This window comes from Alosa pseudoharengus, unplaced genomic scaffold, assembly GCF_046254945.1.
Source record: "Alosa pseudoharengus isolate Yale_2024_CS ecotype anadromous, Long Island Sound unplaced genomic scaffold, YU_APseudo_1.1 YU_APseudo_1.1_scf_24, whole genome shotgun sequence".
Lineage (NCBI taxonomy): Eukaryota > Metazoa > Chordata > Actinopteri > Clupeiformes > Clupeidae > Alosa > Alosa pseudoharengus.
Genome location: NW_027468689.1, coordinates 22,372,598 through 22,383,675, shown reverse-complemented (window position 1 = coordinate 22,383,675; position 11,078 = coordinate 22,372,598). Strand labels below are relative to the sequence as shown.

Sequence of the window (11,078 nt, the reverse complement as noted above, 5' to 3'; positions counted from 1 at the left end):
GACATTCTTGTGTTCAAGAGCCAGCTCACAGAATAAATTAATAGTAGTAATAAAATATATATATGTGTGTGTGGGGGGTAATTGGGTGTGTAATAGATACAACAAAATGTAGGAAAATGTGTCGAAATGAAAGAGAGTAGGAAGTGTATGCTTTTATATTTCATTTCACGTAACAGTGTTGCCCCCCCTCCCAGTTGATCACCAAAAAAAGTAGTAGGCAGACTGATAAAGAAATAGTCATTTATTGCCCAGGTCTCAACAGGGTCCACTCCCAGTCACCTGGCACCCATCTTACAGCTTTATAAAGGACAACCAACTGAAACACATTTCTCTTCACATTATCATGAAGCAATCGCTCGACAACCAATATAACATATAGACAGACACCTATACAAAAAAAATGACTCATCTGTAGGGGCTGACGTGGAAAAAAATTGTGACATTGTGGATTCTATGCACTTATGTTAAGAAAGAAAATGGCATACTGATGTAGTATGATGAACATAATTATCCAGTCTCTAGTCCTTTTTAAAACAAGACCAGGAATTGTTCCTTATATGGACAACTGCATTTTTTTTAATTAACACAGTATATTTAGAAATACTCAATGAATCGCTGACATTGTTCAGTTTATAAAAAGAAACACATTATTTTTTTCAGTTCCACAAACATAAGTCATTAAAAAAGGGGGAAAAACAACCATTAAGTCATTTGTTTAATCTCTTCTTTCACTCTCCCTCCGTTTCTTTAGCCTTCTTTTTCTTTTTCTTCTTCTTTTCAGTCGTCTGCTAGTTGGAGAAAAATAAAACAAAATTAGACATCCTGCATAAGGCTACACACACACACAGATGAGAAGTGCGCTGTACGTCAACCAACCAACCACTGTAAGTCACATTCACCTTTGTACAAATTAAATGAAACCAAAATATGCTAAAGGTCACAGGTTCTTGTCCTCCAAAAAAATGAAAAAGATTGTAGTCATATGAGGTAAATGTGTTAATAGAAAAAGAAAAGAAAAACTCAAGACTAGTGACCTCTTCCTGTTCTTAAAGCCAAACATGTTTAAATTAATCTGTACAAGGGTAAAATACAGGGTTCCCACTCAAATGTAAAATCCCATGACTTTTCCCTGACAAAAAAAATAAATAAAATAATTTCCATGACTTACTATATAATAAATGGTACAATATACCGACAAATGATTTTAGAGCAGCCGCATCTAACTTTTTTAGAGCGAGAGATGAATAAATGGGCATTGAATAAACAAAGTTGGGCTACTCAAGCAAGCAGTAAAACTAATATCCAGATATACACCAATTCTGTGCGGAAATTTTTGTATTAATGTATTTTGGCAAGTAAATGTTAAACTGGTACAACAAAATTCCCAAAAATGCCCCCAAAAAATGATAATATCTGGAATAGACTCCATGATATTCCATGACCCGTGGGAACCCTGAAAATATATAGAAATTCAAAAGGGGTAACAGGCCCTTACTTCTGGCGGACTGACTACGACCTCCTCCTCTTCTGGCTTCGGCTCCTCTGCCTCCACCTCTGCCTTGTGCTTCTTCTTTTTCTTCTTCTTGGGCTCGCTCGTCTCCGCTTCTTCGGCTTCCGCAGGGGGCTCTGCTATAGTTTCAGAGAGGACATACAAAAATGTTAAAATGTCACTTCTGTTTAGGTATTTGGGGTGGCTACACATGCTAACAATCTAAATGAAATAAGCCAGTCCATTTGTTTTAGCCATCTAGGTCTGAAAACATTTGATTCAGTGAGCAATTGACCTGCCGCTAAGCCCCGCCCCCCATTGTTACCGTGTAAAAACTCTGACAAAACAAACCAGACTTGATTAGAAATACATTGTGGACAATGGCAGCTGACAGTATATGAAAGCAGGCTTTGAGGACGTTTTGGTCGATAAAAGGATTTACTTTCCTCCAGAAGCTATCAAAAGGGACTTAATTATGCTATGGAGGGGTGTATTCAAAACTTTAGAATACATACAAGGTGACAAGCAGTTGTGGCGAGTAGCTGTGCAAATCCCACTGACATTAATGCTAGCTAGCTAGCGGAAGATTGATACTAAGATATGTTAGGTTACGTTAATATTTAATGTAGTAAGAATATAGTAGTTGGTTAATGAGCATTTTCATCTTGGGATTTAACAGGGAACCTGTGCCCACGTTGTTGGCTTAGTTGCCTACATTACGTCGAGGTGTTGCAAACGCGAGACGTCCTGTAGGCTACTTTTGATGAAAATATACCCTGTTTTCTAGCCTCTCGGGGTACCGGCTATCAGTATTACACGTCCCCAATGCAAAACGTTTGACCATGGTTATCCATCGGGGTTTTTTGAGTAAATAAACTCCATAAATAACCATTAATTTGTCATTTTATGCCTGCCCCCTGTTGTTTCCTATGGAGTTGTCCGAGCTGATGTCCGAGTCCCGTTGAGGCTGGACTGTCATTGGCTCATCAGCGTTCTAAGGGTGGCGATTAGCGACAGGTCAATTCATATTGTAAGCACTTTTACATACTTTTTCTCAGTAAATGTACACCGAACCCATGATTTCTGGCGTGTACCTCTTGCTCTGACAGACAGGCTGACTAACTTAGTTGTATGAATACACATGCTAATACACGTCTGAGTTTTGGCACATTTGCAAAACCTAACATCTTTTTCTACCTACATCTACATGATCTTGAGTGTCTTTCCTGAAAGTGTCACTGTGCAATAACCATTATGCCTAATGAGTCATTATGGCCACCATCTCTCTGTGACTATGGTTGTTACATAATGACACTTTCTAGGAAAACTCCTGAGTGGTTGAGGGCAAGGTTGATTTCCCAGCCATACCTTCTGCAGCTGCGGCGACACCCTTCTCCTTCTTTATTTTCTTGGGTTTGGACTGCACGGGTTGCTCCTCTTCTTCCTCTGCCGGTTCCACTTCCTCGATCTTCCTCTTCTTAGAGGTGGTGGGGAGCGTGGAGTCACCTGATGGGTCGTACACCTTCACGTCACTGCAAGGGGAATGGAGAAGTAATGTCAGGGTGAGAGGTTGGCCTGGAGTCATAACATCAAGAGCCCATAACCTAACCAATTCAAACAAAGCTACTCTAAAAGTTAAATAAAAATCTTATTTAGCCTAAACATTGTAAAATGACTTAGAAACAGCAAAAAAATGAGGGAAAAAAAATGCATGCTGACAGTTTTGACGCAATGCGAAACACGCCTACGCTCTCTGTGTGGCCCAGATACACTACAGTTAGCATGCAAACCAGCCAGCATTGGGCCAGCTCCCTTGTAATACCACTTTGCACCACATGTGACGCTGTATAAAAAACAATACAAGTCAACGTAGGAGTGCTGTTGCTAACATAACAGTGCATTCAAGACTGGAACCCTACACATAGCCCCTTTAATGTCCAACTAGTTCCACTGCATTTTTTTGAGCATCAAGCCAAAGCCATCTGGAGGCACTCACCTCTTGTGCTGGTATTTGTCTGCCTTAGCCAGAGCTTTGCCTGTTCCACTGATCCGCCGGATCTAAAAGCAGAAAGACAAACAATTAGACCAAGGAAATGTCAAAGACCTTATCATATGTTCTGACATGTGCTGTAACTTGGGCTTTCAAGAAGCCACAGATTCAATCAGGTGGCTGAGGGTGCCGCTGTACTTACACCCCTTTCCTCTAGTTGGCGTAGTCGAGCTTCCAGCTTGGCGCGATTCTCCAGGCCCATCGTTGCGTCTGTGTCTTCGCCCAGGGCATCGTAGCGGATAGCCAACGCAGTCTTAGCTGCCAATGACCTGGAGATCTGGAAGTGACCAGCACACACACACACGCACATTCTTTTTAACTCTTCTAACATGAAAACTCTAAAAACCTAGAGCAGGAGAAGAGGGCTATAAACATGTCTAATGAAAGGTAAATTGTTCAGAAGCTCAGATGAGATAGTGACTTATATACCCACATGGTAGGTTTCAGGAACACTGACAATATGTCGTCATCATCACAGCTATTTATGCAAGCAGGATCACTAACATTGCCATTATACCGACATGCATTTAACTACTATTGTTGAGAATGGCCTCAATTATTGTAGTACAAGAATAAATGTTGTAGGTCTTAGGGGATGCTTACCTTGCCCTTGATTTTGGCATTTGACTGTCCCACGAGGGAGGCGTGGTAGATGAGACCATATTTGGGCGTGTCTCTGCGGGTCTTCAGAGCTCTGAAGAGAGCCTTCTCGGCCCCCAAGATCTGCACGGTGGAGGCCGGGTGCTTAGCCAGGTTCAGCAGGGAACCTGATAAAGGAGCACAGGTGGTAGGGTTAAAGTCAACACACGCACGCACGTTACATCCACTGCAATTCTAATCTCCATACAGCATGAATATACTTGTAATGCTTGAATACCGGCTGGCAAAAGCTCAGATGAGATAGTGACGAAAAAACCCACATAATTTTTTCAGGAAAGACATGATGTCGTCCTCGTCATCGCAAGCCATGGTATTCCTTTTAAATCACAGCCAACACATGCACTGTGAAGGACAGTCATTTAGGCCAATGAGCGCTCACCTGCATGGGAAATGAGGCGGGCTCCAACCAACTCTCCCACCATGACCGTGAGGTTGGGGGCGATGGCCATCATGCGGTTCTTCAGGTAGTCGTAAAGCTGTGTGCGGTACTCCGAGATCTCAATCACCTGAAGCAACAAGCACAGGACAAGGTTGACCAACACCATCCACAACAAGTAAATTGCCACAACAGTAATTACATGAGACGCAAGTAAAAGAAAAAAGTTAAATGTGTTCAGTCATAATGAATCCACAGTAAAATCGGAAAATCAAAGTTATAGTTTTAGCTCAGATGAGATAGTGACTGAAAACCCTCAGCTTCAACTTCAGGACGAAGACAACCGTCAACATCATCACTGCTAACACATAACACCATAGACCTAACAAGGACAATTTCTCTAACACATCACACCTGGTCACAAAGATGCCTGACGTTCAGGATGTCCTCCTCGGACACTTCTGTTCCCATGGAGATCTCAGCAGCCAACTTGACCTCAGCCTCCACCTCTTCTGGAAGGATGTCCGAGAGATCTGTGGTCGCCACATTGGTGCGGGCACCTGTGCAGCAATACCAAAAGTAAGAGCATGATCAGACGTTGCTTCTAATACGCCTGGTATAGTCATCATTAGACTTTCTAGATCCATCTGCGTACACATTTCAGTGTTAGGAAAGTGGTAGTGCTCACCAATCTTACGAACACTCTTGCAGTAGGCCAGATTGTCAGTGATGATCTTGCCAAGCTCGGGGAAGTGCCAGCCATACCACTCTCTGCAGCGCATGATGTAGTTATTCAACTCCTTATCCAGGTCATCCAGGAGCGCTGCAACAGGAGCCAGAGAAGGTGAGAGGATATGAGGTCACACTGATACCATTAAATCATGCATTACCACAAACTGCCTGAGACACACGCATGTATAACTATGCTGAGGCTGAAAACACCTTTTTGTTTATTTGGTCTTTGCAGACCAAATAAAGAAAACAAACAACAGACAGATGCATGGTAGAACCGCATAAGTGCCGTTGCCTGAGAAACAATCGACCGAGATTTGATATCTACATTGCGAGTTCCTCTTACTTTGGATGAAAGAGATTGCTACATCCCACTGGAACTGTTTTAACTCACCAACTACGATACATCTACATGATTATTGCAAGCTCACTATTTCCTTTGTGGTACTTACAGATGGCCTGAACAATCATGGTGTCCACCTTGTCAGGGCTGAACTTCAGCTTGTAGCGGGACAGACTGAGGACAGAGAAAACAATGTAATTAGACGATGAGTGATGCAGGTTCCCAGCCCCGTTAAAGACATACTGTATGGCCAATACTAGAGTTACTGTCTCAGTGGTAGTGACGAATGCTGAGGAATCTACATACAGATCAGACAGCAAAGTGTAATCATTGACAGCAACAAAGTAGCACCAGTCAGCAGATTTGGACATTGTGTGTGTCTGAACTTCTTAAAAAATGCAACAGCAGTCTTGTGCCAGATTGTGTGTGTGTGTGTGTGTGTGTGTGTGTTTGTGTCTGGTCTGACCTGTGGGCGAGACCGAGGGACATGGCGCTAATCTCTCTGGGGGGCAGCCCAGTTATGAGTCCCTCCATCTGGTTGCGGATCCCCCTCATGAGCTCAGCCACAGCTGGGCTGTGCACACAGTTCAGGTTCAGCTTCTCCTGCAGGGGGCGGCAGAGAGGAGGGGAGTCAACAAGGAGGCCACACAGTAGGAAGCAACAGTTTTTAAATTATTTTACATCAGTGGTTATTAAAAGAAAAACGTTAAGTGTGTTCACTGACATAACTATAAATCTACAGTAAAATCAGAGAACTATAGTTTTAGCTCAGATGAGATAGTGACTGAAAAACCCTCAGCTTCAGCTTCAGGAGGAAGACAACTGTCATCATCATCATTGCGGACATAACATCATGGACCTGATGAGGACTACTTCCCTAACATACACACAGATGTCAAAGATGATTGATTACCAGATGTTTAGGTCTGGAGGAGACATCAGACAGTGTTAAAACAAAAGTGGAATAATGTGCCAATAGATTTTACAGAGGGTCAATTCAAGTTTGGTCTCTAAAAATCGTAGAACAATTGCTGACCACCTTAATCAAACCCCACACCATAAACTGAGTAACAACATATAGTTTATAATCTTATCATCTCTAGATCGTCTATAGGAGAACATACAGGTCAGCAGTTCTCAAAGTGTGGGACAGGTCCCACTAGTGGGAAACAGAGGCATGACAGGTGGGGGTCGATAAATGAGGGAGTTTGTCTTTTTATGCCTACCTTTATTAATGCCTTTCGTTATGAACAATAAAGATGACTCAAAACAAAACTACACTCAAACAAATGAGTTATTTATCTTTATACATTTTATAAAATCAAACCCAGCGGATTGGGGGTAAGTCATACGTTGGGGGTAAGTCATACGTTGGGGGTAAGTCATACGTTGTTCATATCTACCTATAGAGATAGCACCCCTTTTGCGGTCGCGACCTATTGGTTTTTAATGTACAAAAAGATGCAAACAGCAAAGTAAAGGGAGTATTCGCCTTATTCACACAGCGGCCATTGTTTAAACCAAAACGAGGCTACAGGGTACACTTACTATATAATTAATGCCACCTACAGGTGAATGCATAGAACATAACAATCCTATGGTTTGTGTACCCTGTAGCCTCGTTTTAGCCGCCAATGGCCGCCATGTGAATAAGGCGAATTGAGAGTGTTCTTGATTGAGATTGAGTTTTCCTGATGAACAAAAATATATTTTAGTACCATCCCTGACCATTGCTGATTAGCCATTGCTGTTCTTTTCTACTGCAGCAATATTGTAGAAAGGCTTTAACACACTCTTATTTAATTACTTCAGGCCAAAAGTGTTTAAAGGGGAGATTTTTTTCTTGTTAATATGCAATTCAACACCAAGTAAAATCTATAAAATCAAGTTTGCAAGACTTCCCATTTCCTCATCAAAGTAACAAATCAGAACATTCTAGATATTGTTCATATTTCCATTTGTTGCCTCATCCGCATTTAATGATAACATGGTAATTTTGAGTTTTACAGACAACTCAGTTTTCCAATGAGCAGCAATACTGTGAGGGCTCATGCAGGAGGTCTGCGCATTTGTAACGACAATCTGGAGACGGCGCTTTTGTTTTCAGCAACAGATTGTATAAGGTTGACAAGAGGTTGCGATATGGTTAAGGACAGGTCGTGTTGCGCTATGAAATAACATGCGTAGCCTACTTTCTAAACGTAAAAACGGTCAGCCATAGATAAACGTAGCCTACCTCTGTCGTGGTGGCTAGTTGCACCAGGTAGGGAAGATGTCCTGAAGTGCACGAACGTTAACCTTATGGCGGTCTTCTGATTGGTGGCGTGCTAAAACGTTTTCCTATTGCATCCATAAACAATTTTCTTGCAGCGAACCGCGCAAAAGCAAACTCCTGGCACTTTAATTTCTTTACACCATGGCTTGTTAGTTCTCCCCCGTTTCCTACAGCTGCCCATCTGCATTTATTTTTTTACTTTTGACACCTGCCTTCCTTTAGCAACAACGCATCCATGACAGCTAGTGGCCTTGCCAAATAGACGCACACAAATCATGACGCTAATATGCGAGGTTCTGGTAGGCCCACTGGTTATGGTTTTGTGCTATAAATTAATAATATTTTAAAGCAAAGTTTTAAGTTGACTATTTTAATTGTATGGTTATTTTTTGTCAACATACACTCACAACCTATTGTCGTTAAAAGTGAGGCCTAAGCAAAATAGGCTACAAGGCTGTCTGTGCGTCACAAACACGACTGACCCCCTTACTCGACACGCTCAGTCAAAACCTTCCGTCGCAAATTGTGAAAAACATTGTTGTATGTCATAACAGACGGGATAATAAATTGCATAGGCTACGGTTTATATTGCGTCGCTTTACACATAATGTTAGTTGCATTGATTAAAAACTGTAACAATAATAGTAGCCTACATCGGGTGGCATAGCAGGCTATCTGTTCAAGTCATAGGTGACACCCAAAATGAATGACCTCCCCTGACAAGAGTTCGCGATATTAAGTGTCTACATTGATGCACGGAAAGAACACAGCCTCCGAATTCGCACATAGAGCTCACAATATCATATCCAAAAAAGTTAAACGGATTGGCCAACCTCATCAGCTGTCTCGATTGTGTCACTATAATCCAACTTTTAGACCGTTATAGTCCTCCATACGTGTTCTTTTTTTAAGCAAACGCCCGAGACAAGTGTGTAGCTACAACATACAAAGCGAAACTCATGGCTGACGTAGGCCGTATAGGACTTGAGCGGTCACGGATTGAGACACAGAAAGTTCTCAAGAACACTATTAGGTCTTTAAACATTTACCTAATATTTGTAGTTGCCTTAAAAAAGGAAAAGCAAAGGTGACAGTCCCCCCCCCCTCCTATTTTTTTTCCTCATCGGATCTGCATCGATCTCAAATATGACATTTCTAAAATCAAATTGACGGAAATCCGTCCTATGACGGAGAACTTTAATCCTTGCAGGTGGGGCTTGAAAAGCAGGGAATGACGTTTGAAAACGGATATAATAAAGTGGAGTGTGAAAATGGGCCATTGTGGCACCCTGCTCACCTTGATGGCTCCACCCAGTTTTGCATCGGTGATGGCTAGCTGCTCGTGGGCCTCTTTGGCTACAACCTTCTTTAGCACCTTCTTCAGGCTCTTCCCAATCTTCCCCTCGGTCAGAGCCGTGGCCGCTATGCAGACAGAGACCAACTAATATTAATATATATAATGTGTTCTGTGAAACTGGAAGTTTGAATTTCCCTTTGGGATTATTGAAGTTTCTATCCATCTATCCAAAATACATTATGTGCTGAGAAGGTCAGAGACTGCACATAGCAATATGCCCCAGTTATCTGGATGACCACACTGAGTAAAATCATAATCAGAAAGTGACCATCTGATAACTAAACAGAAATCTTCATGAAATAAGTCCGTATCTTCAACAATGTGAAGTCCCTCCCTGATTTGCATTGATCAACAACCAGTTCATGAAAGATTATGTCTTCTGAGCTGTGATTGTCTCAGTGGCAGTGACAGAATTGCATCAGTTTTAATTCAGGCTTCCGAGATACATCATAGACAACACAGAAGGACATAAACAATACCTGCTTAAGTATCATACAATACCTGCTAAAGCTTCAGTAGTGTCCTGAAACTTCTCGAAGTGTTTCAATTTCACCCTTAGGATGTAAAAATAGTCAGAATTATTTTTCCCATTAAAGCATAATTTACTCTAAGTGCATTCATAAGACACTACGGCCACTGTGTTCTGTGGCTAATTTCACTGCCTTACATGAATATCCTGGTATTTATTGTGTATTACCGGTGGATACATTACTAATACATGAAGCTCGGTTGTTTCCAGTACTCACATTTTGTTAGCCTTTTCTGGAGTTTCAAACTCCTTCCACAGGCTGTCAACCTCCTGGAGTTTTTGCTCGTCTAGTACCTGATTCAGACAGATTAAACATAAAATATTGGTTATTTAAATATACCCAACTCAAACATACACACAAGCGGTCTTCTCACGAATTAATAAATACGTTAATGATTGAATGAATGATCATTGCCTATGTAACCACGTGTGATGGAGGAAAAGATGCAACCATGTGGTCACTTTCATATGGCTACAAAAAAAAAAAAAAAAAACGTTAGCACTAGCTGGCAACGTCGACACATGGCTGAATGAATATTGGACGGAGTTACAAACGTGACCGACACCATAATATACTGATGCCATTTGACAAAAAAAGTCTTGTAACCTTTGCATGGAGGCTAACGTTAAAGCTGACAAATGTCTATTGAGAAAAACGCAACGTGGTTGCAGCACTCTCGGCCTAACGTTACAACTAAGTTACCAAGGTTTAACCAGAGCCCGTCTAACGTTACTGAACAAAGAAATAAACGACTTGGATGTTATGACAGGCGTTTACAATAATCTCTTGTTAATTACTAAACAACTATCTTTAGGATAACGCTAAGTTATTTGGTAAAAGTTCGCAAAATTAGCCGACCCATGGAAGCTAGTAAACTAGCTACTATAACGTAGCTAGGTAACATTGCAGTAACGTTATGATAGCACTTCACACAGAGCATGTTTAGGATGATAAAAACGTCGGACTTACTTTGAATATGGCATAGCCTGCCGCGGTTTCGAACAGAACAAGCATTTTGATTTGTTTTTCTATTACAGATTAAGAACTTTCCTGCTCTCCTTGGAGAGCCCGTGTCGCTCTAGACCTCCACGCGGTTCCAAGTGTAAAACGCGCTTGCGCAGATTCAACTCAACTCAAGTCTGCATGCTCCGAAAAGTCGCGAGAGTAGAACCAGAGTCCTTGAGAATCGATGACTATAAAAAATATTCATCAACTACCCAGAGAGTGTCTAATATGAGTAATATCAGAGAATGTCGGAACTCTGGT

General features: G+C 41.6%; 1 protein-coding gene and 2 non-coding genes across 4 annotated transcripts; all 3 read right to left on the bottom strand.

The window, feature by feature from the left end:
* Positions 1-223: 223 nt before the first annotated feature.
* nop58 (NOP58 ribonucleoprotein homolog (yeast)) lies at positions 224-10,913 on the bottom strand. 2 transcript variants are annotated; one of them, XM_076303491.1, is made up of 15 exons: positions 10,782-10,913; positions 10,029-10,105; positions 9,784-9,836; positions 9,223-9,347; positions 6,117-6,253; positions 5,760-5,824; positions 5,264-5,398; positions 4,990-5,135; positions 4,579-4,705; positions 4,143-4,306; positions 3,682-3,816; positions 3,486-3,547; positions 2,858-3,021; positions 1,496-1,629; positions 224-788 (listed from the first exon to the last, which is right to left on the bottom strand). In XM_076303491.1, the coding sequence occupies exons 1-15, from the start codon at positions 10,824-10,826 to the stop codon at positions 729-731; spliced, it is 1,629 nt and encodes a 542-aa protein (XP_076159606.1). In that variant the 5' UTR covers positions 10,827-10,913; the 3' UTR covers positions 224-728. The 2 variants fall into 2 exon arrangements, with proteins under 2 accessions (XP_076159606.1, XP_076159608.1); XM_076303493.1 differs by having other exon boundaries at positions 224-785.
* Positions 4,859-4,942, bottom strand: LOC143142741 (small nucleolar RNA SNORD11B). The gene has a single exon (XR_012990981.1). It is a non-coding gene; the product is annotated as a small nucleolar RNA SNORD11B (small nucleolar RNA).
* LOC143142742 (small nucleolar RNA SNORD11B) lies at positions 6,412-6,496 on the bottom strand. Its single transcript, XR_012990982.1, has one exon. It is a non-coding gene; the product is annotated as a small nucleolar RNA SNORD11B (small nucleolar RNA).
* Positions 10,914-11,078: the final 165 nt, after the last annotated feature.